The following is a 23,560-nucleotide window of genomic DNA, read 5'->3' as shown; positions in this document are numbered from 1 at the left end:
TTTTAAAGGAATTTTCACCACTGGAAGCCAAGGACAAGTTATACATTTACTGAGTGTGTTAAGTTTTTTCTTCCACCTCTATAACCTTATTTCTTCTACCGAGGAAAAATAAAAAACCTACTCACTTAAATCGGGGTCCAATTGCTGCCACATGCCGATTCAAATTGCCTTTTGCTCCTCCAATGTTCAACGAAAGAGACCGCTGGAGCAGGCTGGAGAAGATCTCTATTTGGTCAGAACTGCAGTATTTGGCTATTTCAAATCTCTGTACCAAAAACTGAGAAAGAGAGAAGGACATGCCGTGCTTTGTTTGACCTTTTTTCATCTCAAAACCCCCCAGTCTCCTCTGTTTCAAACACCTTTCTCCCCCTCTATTATCATGCTCATCTAAAAAGAGTGTCTCATAGCTTTGAGGCAGAAGGACTATCATCATGGCTCTACTCCCCTCCTGAATCATGAGAACAAATGGTGCAGAGTAGCTTAATACCAGTGTCACTGCAACACCACCATACGTGGGATGTTCAGAAGAAATACACACCTCTATCCAGATGTAATGCGGAGTCACCTCTGGTGGACAAGGCCTCGGCTGGCTCTCTTCTGAGGCTGCTAATGGATCTGCTTCTTTCTGCTCAGCAGAAAATAGGCCAACTTTCTGCTCCACTGTCATTTGCCAGGCTCCTGCCATTTCCCGCATGAACTGAAAAAAGGAAGATAACAGCATTTCTTGTTTCAAGAGCATCTTCTTACATGGAAAGCACAAGCACTCTCCACAGCACACACAACAATCTAATATATCAATTAAAATTCACTGCAATGTTAACGGAGAGGCAGAAACAGGTCTCTACATCCCACCCGATATAAAATGTTTCTTTCACATCCTAAATTACGAAAGGAAGAAAGACTCCCCCATGAAATTCAGCTAGTAACAGAAAGACTAAGAGCAACAGCAGACAAACGCTGTAATTTTGTTGAGGAGACAGCACTGTTAGATCAGCTGGTACCATCTACCCTCCTGCTCTGCTAAAGGTTACTGCCTCCAACTCCAGGACAGCAGAGACAAGCGTATGCCAGGTTCTCATGTACTGCAGGACACAGTTCGGCCCATGAGCACACACAACTGACGAAGCGCGCAACACCAAGATGGCAGATAATTCACTTTTGCTGAACCCACTCTAGGGAGCGGCATCCTCTGGTAGAAAGCAGGCCCAGCAACCAAGGGTGCTTATCTGATCTCCTCAACAAGATACAAGACATTTCCCAGAAGCATAAGAGAAAAGAATTAAACTGATGCTTAAGAAGTTGAACACTAAAATGTGCATGTAAACTGAGAAAGTACATTTAGATTGATAATTATCTCCAGCAAGTGAAACACTCAGTGCTCAGTAACTGGAGCAACTACCTGAGGCAGCTTTCTCACCATGTATGGGCTGTCACTACACCATGCTGATTTGCTTTATTACTACTAGGTTCATCCCCACATCACAAAATACACCTGGTCTGGCCTGTTACAGGATCAGGACATTTGCAAGTCTATTTTTTATGCAAGGGTGCATTGCCAGATACCAGAGGCTTCGACTGATGAGCAGGGACATTGATTTCTTTGTTTTGAAACACCATTCTACAAATTGTGGGAGTTTCGAAGCTGATTCATGAGCAGCTCGGGCATCTCGGCAGCAAAGTAAATTGTACAGCTGAGATCCTAACAGATTTCCTTTGCTGTATCATTCCTGCTGCTGAGAAAGATCAGTTTCCCACAGTCCGCCTCGTGAGGGTGCTCAGACTTCCAACAATACACGAACAGAGATCTCCTGGCAGGCTAAAGTGATTAACAACGCATTTAACATCCTTACTTGACACAGATCACAACAGCTGTGAATCTCTCAAAATTTTCTCTCTTCCTCCCTTGCAGGGGCAGAGAAAGAGTTGTTAAATAGCTTCTTACCGGCACTTCTATTCCATTCTTGGCAGCAAGCAGCCACTCCCAGCAAGCAATTGCTGTTTCCATGCCATGTTCATTGAACATTCGCAAGGGTCCCCAACACAGATGATGAAGGAGCTGGGGATCACAGTCTGAAAACAAACATTCACTCAGATTTCTCCAACAGAATAAGTAAGTGCTTTTCACATCAGCATTAAATTGGCATGCACAGTATGTAAGAATCAGTTCCTAATAAATAGCTTCTAGTTTAAGAAGGTTTCTCCCCAATATAAGCCTAATTGAAAAAACTCAAAACACAGTTTTGCTTCAAGTTGATGCGTACTGGGTTTGTATACAGATGTTTTTTCTAGTTTATTACTCTTGGCATTCACATCCAGAAGGCAGAACTCCTTTTGCTTTTCATTACCTTTGCTGCTTATTAGCAGTGCAGTCAACTTAAACATAGCCTGGGTGTAGAATTCAGTGTGGCCTGATTCAAGAGCATCATTCAGCTCTTTGACCATCAGTTTATTCAGGTCAGATGTTCGTCCTGTAGCATTTGAGAACTGAATCATTCCAGAAACCTGTAAAATACAATGGGTTTTTCAACAGAGAACAGCATTTTTTGGAATCTAGTTTGGTATTGGTTGTGTGCTAATTAAGGAACTCCACAGACAGAGACACCTTTTGTTACTACTTTGCTAAATCTTTAGCTTTATCTGCAATCTAAGAACTTGCTGCAAGACCAACAGTAAAATGTTCTGTATAATAACCTTACGCAGATTATACCCTTTATCTTGAAGGAATTTAACTTTCGAGTTTGCACTTAAAATAACACAGAACCATACAGTAATTTAGGTTGGAAGGGACAGTAAATTAGGTTAGAAACCAAGCCACAGATCATGAAAACTCAACCCTCACAAGAAATCCTGTACTTACCTCTCCAGCATAGCGGTTGCGCAAATTAAGAGAAGCCATGAAGTTGGAGTAGTCCTTCTTCACGCAAGTTGGTCTTTCAGTTAGCTGGGTTGCCTATGATCAGACCACATATAGCTCTTTATACTGTTCATATCCAACTATTTGTCTTTTTTTCTATTTATACATTCACTTATGTTTTAAGTTCAGTTTTCTTTATGCTAATAAACAGAATTGTATCATGACTATTTGGTATAACAGTACCGACACTGATAAAAATGAAATAAGGAACACATGCATGAATTCCATATATACAGTTTGAAATATATACGTGTTTGTATGTACTTTTTGAAAGACCAAAAAAAGGCATAAAAAGGCTAGAATCTCTGGGACTGCTGCTCCCTTTTCATGAACAGGTAAAGAAGACAGAAGAGCAGATGTGACCTTGGTTCTGCCCTCTCCACGCAACAGCTTGCCGAATTGACAGTAATGCAGTGAAAATATTTTGTTCCTGTCTTTAAAAAGTGCACTAGCAATCCATGCTTCCCTTTGCAGAAGCACTCAGGAATTTGTGACTCAGAGGTTTCTCCTTAAAAACAAACAAAAGAATGACTCTTTATACTGTAAAATTAATTTGTATATTGACGATTTAATACTAAAATACAAGGCCAACAAAAATTCAACACTCCAGCAATGTTTTGCTTCAGTACCGCTAATGGCTAGCGTGACTCAGCAGTGGATAAACGTTTGAGAACTAGTCTTACTACATGTCTTGGATATAAAATTTGCATACTATAATCTTTGCATCAGTGATGTCCAGTCCATGGGAATAAAGCAGGAGGAAAAACTGCTAGCAATCGGAAAGGTTTCTGAAAGACCTTTTGTCACTTGATTAACAGGCAGGAGGGCCCTAATCAAAACAAATACTGTTAACATATTAAGAAAATGAGAAAGTTGTTTCTCTTATTTCCTTTCTAGTTGTAAGGTTTCTAGTTTCTTCCAGCACAGCCTTTATTCTATCAATTATTTTCACCATGCCCCTTTAAGGAACTATGTGACTGCACTCCTGAGTCCTGGGAGTTCTTTATCCTATTTACATTCAGTGACTAGCGCTGTCTACAAGGATAACTGTAACAGAGAACCAAAAGGACATCCTGTAAAGCTGGGTGTGGAGGCAGCTTCAGAGCTGCTGCTAGAAAACAAGCCAGCTGATGAAACAATAGATTACACTGGAAGTTTCTCCAGGAGATCAGAAATTACAATCATAAATGAAAAAACCCCAACTGTAAAAAACTCCATATAACTGCATGAAACGTTCAATGCAAAGCACGTCTAGAATGAACTTACGTAAAACTCTGAGCAAATGGGTGTCACCCGAAACTCACCTACATTACTCTAGAAAGCAGCTCATTGCAGTCTTACACAAAGATACTACTTTCAAATCATTAAAAATCATCTTGCTTGCTACCATCTTACTTCCCAGTATTTAACACAACAACATGATTGGAAGATACCTTGATATGAAGTGGAAAACAATAAGTTATCTTTCTGAGTAATGTTGAAGTGCTATGACAAAGGTGATTTAGAAAATCTGTATTATGTGGCTACACTGAATGTTACAAAATCAACAGTCATAGCTATACAGGTGCACAAACAAACAAACAAGAATTGTGCTCAGTACTCACGCCCAGGGTGGTGTTCTGTCTGTTGTAGCCTGCGAAGTGCAACACGCTTTCTGTAGCCATAGCCAGTCCCGTGTGCTGGGACAAACCTGAGACCCAGTTCTGATGTTTGTTTAAGTACTCCTGATGACAAAACAAAACCCAAGATGATTCTATTACACCAAATTCTGCTTCTAAAGCAAATCCAGCATGATCAACTGTGCACAAACCTGTTATTTTCAAGATACTCAGGTTTGGACTACATCAAAAATCACATCAAATCAAAAATTCTAATTATTCTCTGTAAATGCTGTAAAGGAAATCTTAGAACAATAGAAAAAATTAAAATGATGCCTGGATAGCCTGAAAAAAAACCCCATCCACAATTCTAATTTTGAAGATCTACAAAGATCAAATTCTTTCACAGAAGCAGGCTCATTACCTGCAGATGAGATTTTGTAACTGAGGGAGCCCACTTCATTGCTTCTTGCAGAATCATCCCACAGCGTGCAGCAAAATCCTTGACTATGCTCTAGAATTAGAAAGCATTGATACAATCGGTAAAATACAGGGCATTTAACAAGAGGCACTGGTTTTAATGATGTAGTAAGTAACAGGGAATAAGGCAGGCTGCAGCAACATGATACGGTTAATATTTTCTGTAACTATTAAATGAACCCTTGGTAAGCAAAGAACTGTCATTCTTCAAGTCAAGTAAAATAGTAAGATTCAGCAAAACATAAATACCAAGTGTCATATTGCATTAGAAAAACCTTACCAAGAGAATTATTATTAAGGAAAGGACAATTCAGAGTAGCTCACTAATTTATCTCCTTGTTGTTTGATAAATCAAGGAGGACCACCTACCTCTCTGGCTTCATGCGTGTCAGGGACAGTTATTCTATATGGAGCATCAGGAATGTCATAGTATGGCTGGTCCTTGTGAATGTCCTAAACAAAACCAATTACCAATTTTCAATAAGATAAAATGCACCATCACTTAACTTGAATACTACAGGTAGCACTCCCCTCAAACAAGAAGTCTGATTTACCAAACCTTTTTGCTAATACTTGCTCTCAAAGTCAATCTGAACAGCTCTAAGTTTGGTTTTCAGTATAAATAATTTTAAAAACCCAAAGCCCTTTCCTCAACATATACTACAAAAATCAAACTCTGTAAAGCATTTCCATCTTAAAAAATATGACTACGTCATAAATCCAAGGAACATGGATACACATACACAGACTGTAAAGAATATAATCTGACAACTGTAATTCATAAAAAAACCCACAAACCAAAAAAACCCACCACGAAACTTTTATTTCAAATGAGAGGGTTCAACAGTTACAACCCATAATAGGTAACGCTGTATTTTATTCTTGATGCTAAATTTGACTTTCTGAACGACATTCGACAACAAATCTCTAGCACTAGTTTTACTACTCTGAAACAGAAGTTCAAATGCAATCCTTACTTCACAGAACTTAAGATTTTTTTATCAGTCTTGGTGATGGCAGCAAAAACAAATTCAGAACTCAAAGAAGTATCAAACAAATGAAAAACAAAGCAAAAAAATTCAGTTGTACTACAGGAAAATGGAAATAAACATTTTATTTCCCTAACAGCATTACTAAAAAAAGGAACTTACTGCACTAAGAGACAGTGACAGTGTCTGCAGAATATCTAGCATGGTCTTCAGCACAGTTCCACTCCACAGCAAATGAGGAAATCTAGAGCAAGACAGGATTCAGAAACACAATAACCATGGAGAGCTGAGGAAGCAAATTATTTTATCAAGAAACGGAGCTGCTCACAGAGCTAGCTATATTCATCACCAGGTAAGCTCACACTCAGCAGAAGTCACAAAGCTTGTCATGCCTCACAACAGCCTAGCTCAACACAGAGTGAAAAGCTCTCCAAGAGCAAGCTCAGTAGAGCTATTTCATAGGAGTTCAGATTGCACTTATGTCACGGGCTTTGCTCCATCCATGGCAATACTAAGCAGACACAGACACTGTAAGCAGGAGTTTCAGAGCCCAGTTAAAAATACTACTGAATGTTATTTTTCAAGCGCATGTTTCAGCAGAATTATCAGCCAAGCAATCCCTTCAACTGACATCATCAATTGTGTAAGTAATCACTCAGCAGTCAATGTGAAAAAAGAACAGGAAAATTAAACCTATACTCACTTGTCTACCAGACCAGATAAGTATTTGTCTGCAACTCTCCTGATTCTCTTGTGAATGTGGTTAAAATTCACCAGCAAGAACTGAGCATGTCTCTCCAACTCTTCTTCGTTCTCCTTAGTTTTAGGCTAAAAAGCAGGCCAAAGAGAAGTATGAGGCTCTTAAGAAAACACACAAGCTCACTTTGATAAACTGAAATAAGAGCATATATGCAAATTTAAACTTTAGTTTCCACATAACCTACTTTATCAGCCATCATTGTCAGGAAAGCTTCAAACACCTTATCAGCAACAGCTATCACACACTGCATCATGCCTGAGGAATTGAGAGAGGTGACAGGTTTGATTATCAGAATTACATTTGCTTTATAAACCATGCTTAACAGTTAAAAAGTGTTTTTGCTTACTCAGACAACATTGAACCAAGCCTTTTCAAAACAAAACCAGTCTTCTTGGCCAGAATAAAGCAACAGCGATCTAGTGAATGTGATTCATGTCGTTCTACAGTTGCTTGACTTGTTTTAGTTTTGCATGCCTGGGGATAACCTCCTACTATCTCAAGTTGCAAAATAACCTAGACAAGTAATCTTACCAGATTTGTCTTTTTGAATTGCTTTATCCTCAAAATAGCAAAACATAACCTGGAAGCGATCTTGGTCAGTTGAACGCAACACCCTAGGAAAAGCAGAGTTTCACGGTTTGAGTGGTTTTGGCTTTTTGTTTTAGTACTTTTTTTTCTTTAAAAAAACTTCAACAGAAACCTACTTATTTTAATGACACAGTACAAACCACACACATACGGCAATTGTTCATTTCATGATAATTTTAAATCTACACACAAGTAACTGTGATATTGCTATTTGTTTCTACATTCAACTAACAAGGCTCAGATCATAAAAAGCTGGTTTGTCACTGAGAGGGTAAGCTTCACACCTCAGGAGTGGGAAACCTGATGATGATGCACTTACACAATCACCACAAACATATAAACATGGTACAGTCTTTGGTATTTCTACAGGCTTTGCATCTGTTGAATTTGCATATGATGGAAATACCACTTATAAAAAAATTGTTTCTAAAATACAACCAAGACGTTTCTGGGAATGGTTTTCCCTGTTGTCAGTTACTGCCACAGTAAAACGTGATGGAGAAGTTTCTTTCTACTTTCCTCACTGCTAGACTTCCACCTCAGCTTTCAGCTGCCTACTTCTTTAAACAGACTTTTAAAGAAAACAAAAAAAAGTCTGTGAATTCAGTATGTTTGATTAGTACAACCATACACACTCCTGAGGGGAAAAAAAGTACACTACGAAGAAATTTTCTCAGCTCCCAGATTACACTGATCTCGCTGAACAGGCGAGTGTTTACACTGTCCTTCAGAGGCGCAAGCACAACACTCTGCTTGCAAGACATTCCTTTAAAGCACCCTTTTGTCCATCTTTTATCAGTTCTTATACAGAGGAGATCCCACTTTTTGGGCCCTACTATATTACTCCACCCTTTTTATCCACTCTAAAGGCATTTTTGCACAGATGAATTCCCAGTCTCGGAATCTTCAATAGAGCTAACGTGACTCAAAATACTGATTCTCATTTATCTTAGTGTCTGGCAATTTTGACCTGGAACATACACAGTTTTAAATTTTTTTTTTTTTTAATTGATCAGAGAAAATAACTAAATATATATACCTCATATACTCTAGGCGGTAAACAGAAAGGAGATAGGTAGACATGGCAAAGTCCAATTTATTGATCAATGCTGACACTTCTGGAGGAGGATCCAAGAGATTTATTATGGTACTCCGCAATTCATTTAATTCAGCCTAGAGATGAATACATGAAGTTATCTGAAGTGGAAGTACTGTATTAGTTTGTGTTCTGAAAACATTAGCCTTCAATTATTGCTCTCTTTACTTTTTAACCTTCACAAACAATACGCCAGAATGCTTCTGTCTGCAGACTAAGACCAACCTGCTTTGACTCCACAAGTCACGATTCTTCAGATACAGAATTAAAGAGAATGCAATATTGGAGTCCAGCTCCCTGCTGAAATAACTGCTCATTTCCATGCAGTTCTACCAATTAAGAAATACGACTCCTACACTAAATACATGTAATTTTGATCAACATCAACCTCGTCCAGCTTCTGAAACTTCACGGGTCTGTTCTGCCAATTTTTGATGTCACAGCATTAAATACCTAGGCACAATGCAGATTTCTGTATTACTTGGGAGCCAGACAAAGACATTTCATAAGCTGCAACATCTCCACTTTATACTGCTACCACAAATAGTCCTCAGGCAAAATCTATCCTGCAAACACCAGGGAGAGAGAACTACATCAGTATCAAGCCAGAGGATGAAAAGGGGAAAACCTCACTCAGTATTTCTTTGAAAGACCAAACGTGTTGTTTCCTTCCAAAGTTTATTGTTGTTTGTTTGTTTTTAACAGCGCAGGCTTTGTCTGTCTGATACAAAATGGATGAAAAACTATTAAAAGGCTTCCACCTCCACAAAGACTTGGTTTCCACACATAATCAAAACAGTGTAGCTGCCACCCTAAACACTTGTATTAACGTACAATAAAACTAAACCCAAGCTATTTACATTACTCTTACAACAGCAGTGTACTTAAAACAGCTGTTTTTCACTAATAAGAGGCAGGTTGAATAGATATTGTGCTATTTCAATATATCACGGTTACTATATCATTTAATAGTGTCCGACATTATGTGGAAGGAGATAATAGAAGAAATTAATTCTTACAGAAGTCACGGTATCATTCTTCATAGCAGAATTGTACTGAAGAACAGATCGAAGTGGTTCTTTGCTGGGAAATGTGAGTAATGGAGACTTGGTGGCAATTTCACATACACCCTCATACCATTCTTCTGGCCAGAGACCTGAAGCACAAGTAAAAATAGGAAGGCAGGGTGGGGGAGAAAAACAATGTCGAGATTCACAAAGTTAACAGGCATTATCAAGCTTTGTACTACTTCCTAGGGCCAATTTTTCATGCATTTAAGCACAAACACTCAACAGAAGTGATCCAGGTTCCAAACATAATAAACATGCTCAGGTAATTCCAAGTGAAGTTTCTCAATAGATAAGAAGTTCTACCTGACTACCATTGTACTACACGTCTGATCTTCCATTTCAGGAACTTAGCTATCAAAACTCATACTTAACTAAGGCTAACTGCTGTATCAGCTTAGAAAAAGAAAACCTAAGTACAAGAACAAGTTGTACTGTGCTCAATCTCCTAGCAAAACAGATCAAAGATGTAAAGAAATCCTATCAGAGAGCTGTCGTGTAAGCTGTTGGCTTTTTAATATCTTTATGCCTGTAACTTTTCTTCAGCCTACTGTGAACAGCTGGCACTTACATTTAGATTCATCAAGAGTTTAAATGCGAGCAGCAATACTGCTCTCTTAGAATTTACTCTACCTGATCCTTCCACAGCAAATCCCATCAGCACTGAATACAACCAGAAGTCACGGAACAGCTTTTGCAACCTGGGCTTGGCCTCCTTGATGGGTGGCAAGCGTCTAGTGAGCTATCAAAGAAAGAAAAATTAACATCAGAAAATGGTGAGAGTTACAATAACTTCATTCCATGCTAAGGAATTAATTCATGTACCTTCTTTACTATGATTTACAAAGGTAATATTCTTTGTCACCTACGAAAATTAGTATGTTGCTGCTATTGTTATACTGAAGAAAATTAGATCTTGTTACAATATCTGAAATGCTAACATTTGAGATGCCTGAAGTAAGAATTTCCCTTGTTTTACACAGCAATTAATACCACACTGACACAGTAATCTCTAAGAGAATACATAATATTAGTATACTATCAACTGCAGAGAGGAAGACACCACATGGTCCTTTAAGCTGTGTTGAAGACAATGCCATGCAGCTTTGCTTCACTGCAAAGGAACTCAAAACCAAATAAATATTAGTCCAAGATATTTCTGGTTGCTATTGTTTATTGGCTTTGTGGAAACACATTGAGGCACCAATTGGGGATCTTTCATTGTTTGCACCCACGCACACATGACATCAGTTCTGGAGAATTTACTATCTAAACAAGCAAGTAAAAGAGTATTATTTTCAACCCATTTACTAAAATTCTCTGACACTTTTTGCACCAACAGTTGCTACCACTGGAGGAGCACAGTTTATACTTACAGCCAACATGATAAGCAATTTTAGATAAATTTGTATAACATAGCTCATAGTGTGTTATCCTAAAAAGTGTTAGGAGCACAGGCAGTGTTTAAAAAGTGAAAGAAATGGCCCATTAAACGGCGAGTTTTATTCGATATGACTGCATATCATTACTGTAAACTTCATTAAGAAAATGTTAGATCCTAATCTAGCTTGAAGAAATTTTCTCTAACTGTACAATAATTCCCTTGAGGTATGAAAGCCAGCAGTGCTTCAGTGAAACCTTATACAAAGCCAGCTTTGGATATATTTGTCAATCACGAGGCAGACTGTTCATTTAAAAAAAAAAAAAAAAGAAAAAAATTCCTCTATTATAGTAAAATTAACCTGAGTTTAAGCTGGTGAATGGGACTACAGTAAAAAGTTGCTTGTGCAACAGAAAATTTTGCACGAATACAACGTGGACTGAAGAAGCCTGACCATCCCAGCCATCGAGCCCTCAGCTGTATTCGCAGTGAGATGCTCCCCATTTCAGCACGAAATAGCAGCAACGTGGCTTTTACTAGTCACTAACAGTCAAGTTTATGTGCGTGCTTGACTTTGAAACTTCACATACACCCCAATTTTTGCTCAAAGATCTTCCTCAAAAGTGAACAAGTACCTGCAAAGCCATAAAAGTAGTTCAACAAACAACACACAGTTCAGCAGAGATCACTAGGCAAGGGAGGGATTTTGGCTGACAAAGTAAGTTCAGCAGTGTTTGGTTTAGAGAATGTTTACTTTGGGAGATACACAAAAAACTAGCATCAAAGTTCAGATTTAAACCCTGCCATTCCCCTCACTTGAGCTATTCAACACATCCTTTCCATACAGTGGCTTAAAGGTAAGCATCATTTACATCTCCTGTTATTTTAGGCAGATCTGACCAAAGACATAGATATATTGCAGAGTAGGGGAATGTTTTGTCGGTTTAAGTGCAGCTAAGCAATAACTGAACATCGGTGAAGAACAGAATGTAAATTTGGGAACTACAGCCAGCAAATTCTTCTAGGCCAAAAGCAGAAGACATTTATCAACAGTTACTGGACTGAGTATCTCAGCCCTAAGGGCCTGACTTCTGGGGGTGGGGAAGAAAAGTCACGAATTCATGAAGAAACCACAAGAAAAAGACTGACTCGAGTTGTTTAGTCACAGTGTAAAAATCATTTAAAAAGGACCTTCTGTGGATCATTCGTTGTTGCAAAAGAATTCATTTTTTGTATGGGATAAACACCTTAGATGCCTTCAGGATTTCAGGCTAATTAGTTCAAGAGGAGAGTTTTGAAAATTAGTTCAGTTACTTCAGTCCTGCTACAACAAGTTTGAAAATATTTTCCTTCAAGCACTGGTTTTATTCACAGACGTACAGGTATGTATATCTATATATTTTACTTCTACAGAACAGCTCTTTGGACCAGTTGCTAATTTAAAAAACATTCTAATCAGCATCAGAGTAAGATTTTTGTTTTAACAGTGCAGTCCCACTAATGACATTTAGTGCAAATGCACATCTTTCTCTACGTTTGTTGCTAAATCCCTGTATCGCCTTTATTCCATCAAATCTCAGCTTTGCTCTTTCAAAGATACTCCGAAAAAACTCCCACTTTTTGCTGTAGCTACAGAATGTCTGTTTTTCAAATTCTTAAGTACCTCTCAGTCTTCTGGTGTGCTCCTTTAGTGGATGCTGAAATACACCAACAATGATGACCTATACGGGAGGAGGTCAACAAATTCTTTGTCAGGCTGGAGGCATTATCTAAGCAAAACTGATTACCAATAAAACAGATTTATCCATCTAATTAAGCTCTGTTCCATGGCGGGGGGGGGAACTGTTGAATAAGGTAACTATAGACTTTCTGCTGTGACAGAATTCAGCGCGGACCCAAAATCAGGGTAAAGATAACTAAAATTCAATTACCCTATGCTCTCTCAACTCTGTTCTGTTGCCTTCCAGGTTTTGACCTGTCAGAATGAGGTTCCTATTTCATCTGCTTGCCCTGGCTCTCACCATAACCTCCACGTTTTGTGGAGTCAAGGACTTCACTGAGCATTTTGAAAGTCTTAAGGATGCACAGCCACAGGAAAATGGGACGTATGATATGCCAGATTTACCGCCGGAGTTCCACAGAGAAAACACTATCACTAATGACTTGATTCCTGAAGAGGAGGAGGAAGAGGACTATCTAGATCTTGACAAGATACTGGGTGACGACGACTACAGTGATATTATTGATGCTGGCCCATACATGGTTTCTGAAATTCAACAAGGAAATATTCTTGAATTATTCCAAGGCAAAACCAGAATCCAGCGCCTCAATATCCTGAATGCAAACTTTGGCTTCAACCTTTACCGCAGTGTGGCGGACAAAGCCAACTCTTCAGAGAATATTCTCATGGCTCCTGTTGGCATTTCCACTGCAATGGCTATGATTTCTCTGGGTCTGAAGGGTGAAACTCACCAGGAAGTATTATCTGTTCTTGGCTTTCAAGATTTCGTTAACGCCAGCACCAAGTACGAGCTCATGACTGTTCATAATCTCTTCCGCAAACTCACTCATCGGCTCTTTAGGCGCAATTTTGGTTATACACTGAGGTCTGTCAATGACCTTTATATTCAGAAGGACTTTTCTATTCTGAATGATTTCAGAAACAATATGAAAACATACTACTTTGCTGATGCCCAACCAGCTGATTTTTCGGATCCTAACTTCATAACTAAAACCAATGAACGCATCTTGAAGCTGACCAAAGGATTAATAAAGGAAGCTCTTGTGAATGTAAACCCTACAGCACTGATGATGATTCTTAACTGTCTTTACTTTAAAGGTAAGGATCTGTTATTTCCATCTTGGAATGGATTTTCTCATTTGGCAGTTCACCACATACTTCATTAGAAATCCCAGACTGAACTTAAATCTAGTCTACAGTTCAAAAAAGCCTTTTTACTCCCTCAGTTAAGAACAATCTGTGTTATTAGTCCATTTTGGTATGTTCTGTAGCACACTGATGTTCCTGTCATGCCCTGAAGTTAGTGGGTGTTGTACAAATACATCAAATGCTGATTACATCCAACACCTTGTAGTCTAGAAGTGAGATTAAAAAACAATCTATGAATGCAGAATATCCTCAGAAAGCATAAGCTTTGTAGGAGTCTTAGATGGTGAGATATTAATTCATGTGCAAGTTCTTAGTCACATTCAGTCCTGCTTCAAGTTATTGGCTTCAATGAAATTGTACAGACTCATTTCCGTTAAAACACTTACCCATTCAGGGTTCACAGGAATTACTGTACAGAATTTCAGCTTAAACTATCTTTTTTTATATATGATCAGAGCATGATCCTTGTCAACAAGCCTATGCAGAGGACTGATGAGAATAACCAAAGCAGTATTCTTCTAAAACTAAAAACAAATGCATTCACTAAGTGAGATATTTCTATTAATTCAGCATGAACTGTCTGCTGATATGGGATTCTACATGTTTCACTATAGGCTGAACAGTTCAAGAGGCTTGAAGTAAAGACTGTACAATATACTCTTATTACAAATCCTTATTTTCAATTTCTTTACATTTAAAATAAGAGTCTGTGGTGAGATTTTCAACATTGGTTATCTGCCTCAGGTTGAAAGTTTGGTAATTCTAAAAAGGTATTAAATGAGCAAAAGGTGGGAGATGCCAATGAAAGAGGAACTAAGGAAAAAAAAGGAGATCTGTTACTGACTAAGATGAAAATCAGATGAAGGTACCTTTTCTCACTTACTTCCTTGAATAATGCCACGTCTCTTTAAAAGATCTGAAGCAGTCACCAGCATAAAATCCAAATAATCCCCTAATTCTGAAGTATTATCCAAAAGGGGCTTACTTGTATCCTTAAGTACATCTCTGACTATTGTATACATGGCTGTACTGTCCATCAGATCATCCCAAGAAAAGGACTATGCAAAGTGAAACAGATACTTTTTTTTTTCTCCACAATTTGGTTAAATTCAAAATACCTTTTTGTTTTACTGTGAAGTTATGAAATACCTGTGCTATCTCAAAATAACAAGAATGCCATAAAAAATTAAATAACTTTAGTACTGGAACTCTTCAGTCATCAAGACCAAGAAGACTTTTGGCTTTTTCTTCTCCCCATGGAGTCCTGTTAGTCCAAATTGCCGTAGTGCTGTCTGCTGAAGGCTGTAATTTCTAACCCTCGAAACCAAAAAGATCAATTCTATATTGCTGTCTCCCATTCTTTCAGCTTATACTGACAGTCTCCTGGTAATTATATTTCTAGTGGAACCTAACTGTTTAAAAGCAAGTTCTGCTCCTGGGTTTCCTAGTTTCCCCACTAGTCCTTCCAGATGTGCTAACTTCTGTCCACATCTTTCCATTTACAACATTTACACTGTCTGCACCATTGCAGTCAAGCTCTGGTTAAGCCCTCAGAGCTAAGAAACCTATGAGTATTCTCAGGTACACAGAGATGCTCAGTACAAGCAATACTGAGTGGTGGGACACTTGCCAAACACCATGAAGTCTCAAGCTCCTTTTATATTAAAAACCATCAAGAAACTATTGGAAACTATTCACTATTGTAAGAAGCAAATTATACCTTGTATAGGTGTCCAATCTACTTCCAGCTGAGATCTACCCTCCATTCTGCAGAGGTCTGAACAATCATTTATGAGCTTCCTAACAAGTAGGAGTTGGTTATTTTAGCCACGGTAGATCACAGCAGCTTTTGATAACTGACAAATTTTGACAGGTCCGAAATTACTTGTCTGAGATTCTAGTCATGAATGCAAGAGAGAAGTCAATCAGCGGAGACAAAATAAGCCACCACAGATGGATTCAAAAGACATCTTGGTGGAATATTCCAAACAAGAAGTCACAAAAGTCACAAAGTGCCAATGGGTTTCAGCTGACCCAGAAGACCACATGCCTCCTGCTGCAGAACAGTATTTTACTCCAAGACAAAAAAAAAAGACATTTGCAAAGCTGAAGTCAAGAAAAAAGTTCTCCGGCTCCTCTGTTACTAGGAAGAACTAATAAATGTTCCCCATTCCTCAGGTGACGACTGTGCTGCTGAAGCTGCGCTGGCCCACAGCAGCTTCATGTCATTAGCTAGCTGGAGACCTATTCTGCTCCCCGAAGAACAGCCAGATGTTGGGTTTTCCTGAGAAGTGAGACAATTTGTTTGGGAACAGCATAATCCATTTTCTGTCCCATTCCCTTCAGAATATTAACCAGTCTGATCACTTGTCAAACTGCTCCCCATCAGCCGACATATGAATGAAAGTTGGACCTAAGGCTTTTTCTGTTACTTCACAGTCAGCTTGGCAGTCAGACTGAGGATCTCAGAATCACTTGCAACCTTTTAAAAAAAGGTTATCAATTAACTCTCCACACAGTTGCAGTCACACTTCCCATGTACTTGCTTGCCAATGGTGACCTAAAATCCATAGTTTTAACAGGAAATACCAGTAACCCTATTTCCACTATCAGATTCTAGCTTTGTCTGCCCATTAAGAAAGAAATAATGTTTTTTCCAGAGCCACGGTTCTGAAGAGATCAATAGGAACACCACTCTAAAAAAGCACCTTCTTTTACACAGTGAATAAATATTTGGAGTACCCAAAGAATCTTCACATAGAAAGACTGAGACCCTGATGGCAAAGCTTTCTGGGCTGCAAAACATGTTGAATTGCATTCTTTGGGCATAAACCTGTCAGATGACAGGCTCTTTTAAGTCTGCTGAAATCACATCAGTTTGGGTCATAGAACTAATCAGCCAACACACAAACTTTTCAGGATGTGTTATGATAGTTAATTGCCTTGAAGGGATTAAGTGAAGGTAATGCCTTCAGCGTAATATCTCTTAAAACTTTATGCAGAATTAAAACTGCCATTACTTAGCTTGATGTACCAATAACATGCTTGAAGCAGTCTGCTTCAGTACTGGTTTCAAGTATCAAATGTCTCGGAAAGTACAGCTCTGTCAGTTGTTCCACTACGCACAAGCCCTGTCAAGTATTTTGCATCTGTTTAAACTTTGTAATTTCTAAGTTCCTTGCAGAAAAAATAGTACACACCAAACTCTTTCAGATCTCCAGTTTGTGTTTACCGGCTTGTGTAATTCAGAGCACCCAAATCTGATAAATGTTAAGTTAGAAAGCCAGGAATTTTAAAGTCACTTTAAAACTTGTCTTCTTATTCAGGCTTAACTGAAATCAACAGTCTCCTACAGTATTCTTTATTCACATGAATTAAAGTTTAATGTAAACTGTTATCCTGGGAATATTTTATTAAACAAAGATCTTGGGTTTTTTTGTTTATCTGTCTTCTGCATTGTATTAACAGGAACTTGGGAGAATAAGTTTCCAGTGGAAATGACAATGAAGAGAAGTTTCCGACTGAATGAGAAGCAAACAATAAAGGTTCCTATGATGCAGACCAAAGGGAACTTCCTCGCTGCCGCAGACCCTGAGCTAGATTGTGGTGTGATCCAGCTCCCGTTCGTGGGGAACATCAGTATGCTGATTGTACTTCCACACAAACTCTCTGGCATGAAAGCACTAGAAAAGCAGATAACACCTCACGTGGTAGAAAAATGGCAGAAAAGCATGACTAACAGGTATTTGCTGAAAAGTACATATTGTTAAAGTCTTCATGTATTTTCTTGATGAGATTGACAAGGGTAAGTAAAGAGCACAGAAGATAACATACGACATTTTGATTAAAAACTTTAAACCTTAAACAAAAACCCAAAAAAGATGGATTTATTAAATTAAAAATCAGGACTAGTGATCTCTCAAAACTTAAATGCTGTCAAGAAATGAAGGATGACTGAGGTGGAAAATTCTAATAGACTTCCAAAATTCTATTAAATATTTAATGTTTCAGATTTAAAGAAAAAGTTCTTACTGACAAAGTTTACAACGAGGAGGAAAAGCAGGGGTATGATAATAACAGGTTATTTGTGCAGAATAGTCTCATGGAAAGCAGCCTATGCTCATTTTGCACTATGCATTTCAACATACCTGTTGTGTAAAGGCACACATTCAGTAATCAACAATGGACATCACATTTACGGGAGAGAAAAAACTATATAGCCCTCTTGTGCAAGATGACAGACTAGGTGGGATCTGTCTTCTGACTCGATAAAAAGGTAAAGAGAGCTGATCTGATGTGCTGTTCAGGAAGCCAGCCTATTTCTACTGCACACAGTAAGTGACAAATCTCCAGTTTAGTACTACAGAAAATCTGACAGTTCAATATTTATTACAAGCATATCCAACCATGTACTGAACTGCTCAAAGCCATATGACTCATACACATAAATACTGTAAATCATCATAAGTGAAATATTAAATTGACAAACTAACAGTTTTGGGAAGTGAATTAATTTTTTTTAAAACACAGCTTAAAAGTAATGGTGCCCAAGTTTTGAAAGTAAAAGTACAGTAAATAGTCCTGTATATTTCTGTCCTGCTTACTGAAGACAGCGAAAAATTCAAACCCCAACAGATATGTAAAGCAAAGAAGTCATGCAAAAATATGTATCTCGTCAATGATTTTTCATTTTTGTTTTTATTTTTACTAGAACAAGAGAAGTGGTTCTGCCTAAATTTAAGCTGGAGAAGAGTTATAACTTGATTGGTTATCTGAGATCCATGGGAATAGAAGAACTGTTCAATGAAAAAGGCGACTACTCTGGTATATCAGATGAGAAAGTCACCATTGACAGGGTATGCACTCCTCATTTCCTTTCTGCTTAAACTACATCACCTATATCAAAACATGACAACACAGTAAAAATAATTCCCATTAAGCTAAACCAATATTTTTTCTCATCTTTCCTGGAGGACATAGGAGGGATGTGGGTTTCTCTGCATGTCCTTGTCTATTCCTATAACGAGTAAGATGTGTAATCAGATGTCAAAGGCACTGAAAGTGTTGCGGTCGGTCAGGAACAGGCTTATTCAGAAACAAAACCCAAAGGACTGCTGCTGCATAGGAGTTACCAGCAAGAGTGCCATGAGGGAGCCACGTGTGGGACATGGAGGGGGGGAAGGCTCAGAGCACATCATTTGAGCATTCTTATGAGATCCTCAATTTCTTTTTTGTTTGTTTAAACAGTTCAATCATCAAGGCACAATAACTGTGAATGAGGAAGGCACAGAGGCTGGAGCAATAACCAACGTCGGGTTCATGCCTCTTTCTACTCAGATTCGCTTTGTTATTGACCGTCCCTTTTTGTTTCTGATCTATGAACATCGTACCAGTTGCCTTCTGTTCATGGGTAGAGTTGTCAACCCAGCCAAGTCTTAAAAGCAGAGAAGACCTCCAATACGCTGTTATACACAGGCTGTATAATTATACGTTAATATACTAGTATCATAAAGGAAATTTTTTTGTCATATTAGCTAATATAAAAGCCACTGGTATCAAAAGAAAATATATTATCTACAGGTAGTTTCACATGAATGGACAGTAGATAATTTGACTGCAATTTAAAATGGTTAGTGGCATGTATTCATACAAGTGTATTAAAAAAATAAATCACAAAGTAACTTACACTTTGTGTTCTGCTTCAGTGTATAAAATGTAATCAATAAAATATTTAGACTATCTGGATTCTTGAAGTTCAGCTCTAAATGTATGCTAGGATGCTTATTTACAATAAATAGGAATAAGGGAATCCTGAATACCTGACCAGTCTTAGAAGCCTAAGTCCCTCCTGGGTATTTTACATAATCTAACTTGAAAAAGAGTAGGTGTCTACATTCTTTCTTTGCTGGCATCATTTAACATTCAGCAACCTTACATACCATGAACCTTATGAACCTGTGTGCCGTGTAAGAGAAAACAAAAATGTCTTGGAGGAATGAGATACTGATGAATCCACTACTTCTCCCCAACCTAACTTGTATGGTTAAAATACAGTTCTCTCATCTCCATCAATACAATTGGTATCACAGTTAGGCCAACCAGGTAATCTATATAAAGATCATGGAATCATAGAATGCTTTGGGTTGGAAGGGACCTTTAGAGGTCATCTAGCCCACCCCCCCTGCAGTGAGCAGGGACATCTTTAACCAGATCAGGTTGCTCAGAGCTCCATCCAACCTGACCTTGAATGCTTCCAGGGATGGGGCCTCCACTACTTCTCTGGGCAATGTGCTCCAGTGTTTCATCACCCTTATGGTAAAAAATTTCTTCCTTATATCCAGTCTAAATCTACCCTCCTTTAGGCTAAAACCATTACCCCTTGTCCTGTCACAACAGGCCTTGCTAAAAAGATTGTCTTCATCTTTCCTACAGGCCCCCTTTAACTACTGAAGGGCTGCAATACAGTCTCCCTGCAGTCTTCTCTTCTCCAGAGAAATAATTAACATTTACACACACATTTTATTGTTTTATCTATACTCAAAAAGGAAAGCATAGTCAAAAGATTAAATATTCATGTCCGAGATTTAATTAGTTTATCAATGATTAAATGAGCTGGAGCATCTGAAATATGGGGGTTTGGAGACCTAAGTAACAGGAATTATTCAAGTGAAAGAGGTCAAGCAGAAAAGCAAATCAGCGACTACTCAAAACTCATGATCTTCATACATTGTGCAAGAAAGTCAAATATTTGCTTCAACAACCATAATGTAACCATTAACTTTTGCTTCAGATTCGGGCACTATCTGACTCCATTTAAAGGTCACATTGGTTAAGAAAAGTGCAGTTATCACCTGCTGTTCAGAACAAATATCTCCTCAATAAAAATCCAAAACAGAAAAGTACTTCCACAGCTTTTACATTAAGTCTCTTAACAAGCACTGATCTTTCCTCAATATCCAACAAATGATCCTGCTTTCAATCAGTGCTGGCATTAATGACAGCTGAAAAATACCACTCACTAGAACACACCTCTGAACGTGGGACTAGCTAGTTCATGCAAAAATGGAGAAGCTATTGAATAACAGCCATGCAAAACATTTACAAGCACATTTCTATAAAGCTATGATCTGGCCCTTGTGAGCACTGGTGAATTCAGGAAGAGCTTATGTTGGCAACTACTGGAAGAGACAGGGGAAGGAAAGGAACAGTTCTCTGATCTTTAACTGGTGCTAATTATAGGCTCTTCTCTTTGAAAAGTTTCAGTAAAAAGGTTTCCGAGGGCAGAGCATGAAATGAATTATCTTTTTCTGCTTCTTAATAGATGTGCAGTATGAGCAAGTTATAAATAGGCATGCCTACTACAAGTATGTAATACATTTTCCCCTTTTGTCCCACTAGCTGTGCAGGAAAAGTTCTGCAGAAGAATTCAGCTTCAGCAGGGGAGAAAGCAACACGATGCTTTTTGCCCTCCAGCAAGTATAAGTTTGTCTATGGATCTTTCAGATGTGATGCTTTTTGTAGAGGCTACAGCAGTTAGGCAACCAATGCTGGTGACTTGGAAACCCAGCTTGGATGTATCAAATTTTCTGTTGGAGATATAGAATGGTTGCACACCTATTTTTGATGGAATTAGTAGTTACACTTTGTTAAAATATGTTTTTCCCCTCAGAAAAAGTTGTCATCCAAGACCAAAACCAGATATACATCAAAACATATAAGTCTGGAATTGACATCAGCGTCCTTGCACATTTCTCAAAATGCTTTCAGTATGACAGCCAATTCTAGTTTCAGAAGATACAGGACACTTCCTCCCTCCTTTCTCAAAGATTTTTTTTTTTTCCTTTTAAGAAGCAGAATTCACTGTGCCGCCAAACTAAGATTTATTTTTAACTCTGTTTCTGCTTACTTTCATTTTTAACTTTTTCCTCAGGCCACAGATATGTGCCGTGTATTATACTGCATGCCAAACGCTATTCAAAGAAATATCTCCTGTGGTATTATTTAGCTCATGAATCTCTTGAATTCACGACTAGCTACAATCTAACTCTCAATCACAAAAGATTAATTATTTTAAGAGATATGTCATTATTAAACAACTGTTTCCCCCCGTTTTACAGCAAGAAATAATATTTTACAATACTACTATATTTCTCTTGGATGCTTACTTCTGCACTAGTTGTTAATCAAACCATTTGACCATGAAATAGCACCGCTATTTGATATACATGAGAAAAATGATTCTGTTTGCAACAACCCAATCATCAGACACTCACCACAGCAATAACAGGAATAAGCACACCCAGATTCCCTGCGCTACTGGAGGCCTAGAAAAGAAAAAGGAAGTTATCAAAACATGTACAAAAACATATCTAAAATACCTGCTATAAAATATACTTCAAGCATCAATCATTCTTACCATCTATGCAACTGAAAACATACATTGCCAATTACAACTCTGCTATCTTGCAAACAGATGTGCAGGAGGTGGCCAAGACAGCACCCCAGAAATCCCCAGGACTGGGCACACCCAGCAGTCTTTCAATAAAGCCTCTCAGGTGGCTCCTCACAGGCTGTCGAAGGGACCTTTTCCCCTTTCAGCACAGGATCTTCTATATTTGGAAGTCAGGTATTATGCCTTGAGCTAAAGGGGAGGGGGAAATATTCACTGATACCATGTCTAATCTGACGTCCAACAACTGCAAGAAAAACGCTCACATGAAATGGATGGCCACAGACAAGTGTCAAATGTTTATTGCAAGTCTAATTTTACTACCAGATGAAGCCAAAAATGATAAGTCTGTAAAAAACCACTGTTTTCAAGAACTTACTCAAGCAGGGTAAGCAGCCTTTTCCATTGTAATATAAGAAGTGAAAGGAAAATATGTATTTCCTTTGACTCATTAGGACTTTTTAAATTGCACTCTATAGAATAAGTGTGTTTGCTCTTGCACCCAAATACAGCGCTTAAAAACCGAAAACATTCACCGCACACAGCACGCTGCCTCTCACCTTCTCTGACAAGGCAAACAGTGACAGCACAGACACCATGCTCAGAAACATCTCCTCTTTAAAGTCTTTCCCTACCTCCCATGTTCCCCCGCACTGGATTTGGGAAGGAGAGAACTCTCCACCTTCCTCCTTACAAGAGAGACCAGGTACAGGGACTGCTGCTCCCACAGGTAGGAGGCATGGCAGACACGCTAACAGAGTACAGCTTTGCATGAAGTGGAATAAACCAAAAGCAAGCAATTAAAAAAAAAAAAAGAAAAAAAAAGAAAGAAGAAAAGGGGACGGCAAGGGAGAGAGAAACAAAGCGAAATAGTCTTCAGATGAAACAATAATGACACAACCCAACTAAAACACGTTTTAGTTATCTTTCCTGTAGTGTCCAAGACAAAGCAAAACAAAAGATGTATCCTTAAATACTTTTGAAGGGAATAAAAGAACACCACTCAAGTCACTCTAAGGGGTAGGAATGACTGGGAAAAATAACTTCTTTTTGTTCTGTGAGCATCGGGACAGTCCATTGCATGTAACAAACTGTTGCAGACTCAGAGTAGGGATGCAAGCTAAGATAGCCAGAATCCAGCATGTGACACTAACAGCCAAAACTGTACAAAATCCACTTTTCTACTAGCATTTCTGTTACAAAAATGGAGTATCAGCCTCTTCATGATAATATATGGCACTGAGGATGAAGCAGATGCAACGGTTTCCATTCCATACTCAGAAGACATTCATGGTAACTATCAGCAACAGAAAAAAAAAAAAAGTTATTTTTCTTCCCTTCACAGAAG

The 23,560-nt window shown here is 38.4% G+C and overlaps 2 protein-coding genes across 5 annotated transcripts in view; one reads left to right on the top strand and one right to left on the bottom strand.

Annotated features, from left to right (window-relative positions):
- The window catches only part of PI4KA (phosphatidylinositol 4-kinase alpha), a 71,928-nt gene that overhangs the window by 27,682 nt on the left and 20,686 nt on the right, over positions 1-23,560 (bottom strand). For all 4 annotated transcript variants that reach the window (XM_075434616.1, XM_075434617.1, XM_075434619.1 and 1 more), the window contains exons 19-34: positions 22,037-22,087; positions 10,126-10,234; positions 9,445-9,581; positions 8,369-8,502; positions 7,273-7,355; positions 6,926-6,996; positions 6,685-6,809; positions 6,144-6,225; positions 5,362-5,445; positions 4,937-5,026; positions 4,519-4,638; positions 2,858-2,950; positions 2,346-2,502; positions 1,943-2,070; positions 539-697; positions 126-277 (exon numbers count right to left, since the gene is read on the bottom strand). In XM_075434616.1, the coding sequence (XP_075290731.1) occupies positions 126-277; positions 539-697; positions 1,943-2,070; positions 2,346-2,502; positions 2,858-2,950; positions 4,519-4,638; positions 4,937-5,026; positions 5,362-5,445; positions 6,144-6,225; positions 6,685-6,809; positions 6,926-6,996; positions 7,273-7,355; positions 8,369-8,502; positions 9,445-9,581; positions 10,126-10,234; positions 22,037-22,087 (1,775 nt within the window). The remainder of the gene's footprint in view (positions 1-125; positions 278-538; positions 698-1,942; positions 2,071-2,345; positions 2,503-2,857; positions 2,951-4,518; positions 4,639-4,936; positions 5,027-5,361; positions 5,446-6,143; positions 6,226-6,684; positions 6,810-6,925; positions 6,997-7,272; positions 7,356-8,368; positions 8,503-9,444; positions 9,582-10,125; positions 10,235-22,036; positions 22,088-23,560) is intronic.
- On the top strand, positions 11,647-19,508 carry SERPIND1 (serpin family D member 1). Its single transcript, XM_009940580.2, has 5 exons — positions 11,647-11,730; positions 12,841-13,712; positions 17,232-17,505; positions 18,475-18,619; positions 19,011-19,508. Exons 2-5 carry the CDS (start codon positions 12,857-12,859, stop codon positions 19,200-19,202), a joined length of 1,467 nt encoding a protein of 488 aa, XP_009938882.1. The 5' UTR covers positions 11,647-11,730; positions 12,841-12,856; the 3' UTR covers positions 19,203-19,508.

This window comes from Opisthocomus hoazin, chromosome 13 (assembly GCF_030867145.1).
Source record: "Opisthocomus hoazin isolate bOpiHoa1 chromosome 13, bOpiHoa1.hap1, whole genome shotgun sequence".
Lineage (NCBI taxonomy): Eukaryota > Metazoa > Chordata > Aves > Opisthocomiformes > Opisthocomidae > Opisthocomus > Opisthocomus hoazin.
Note: the sequence above shows the minus strand (reverse complement) of the source record. Positions and strands in the feature narration are given on the sequence as shown.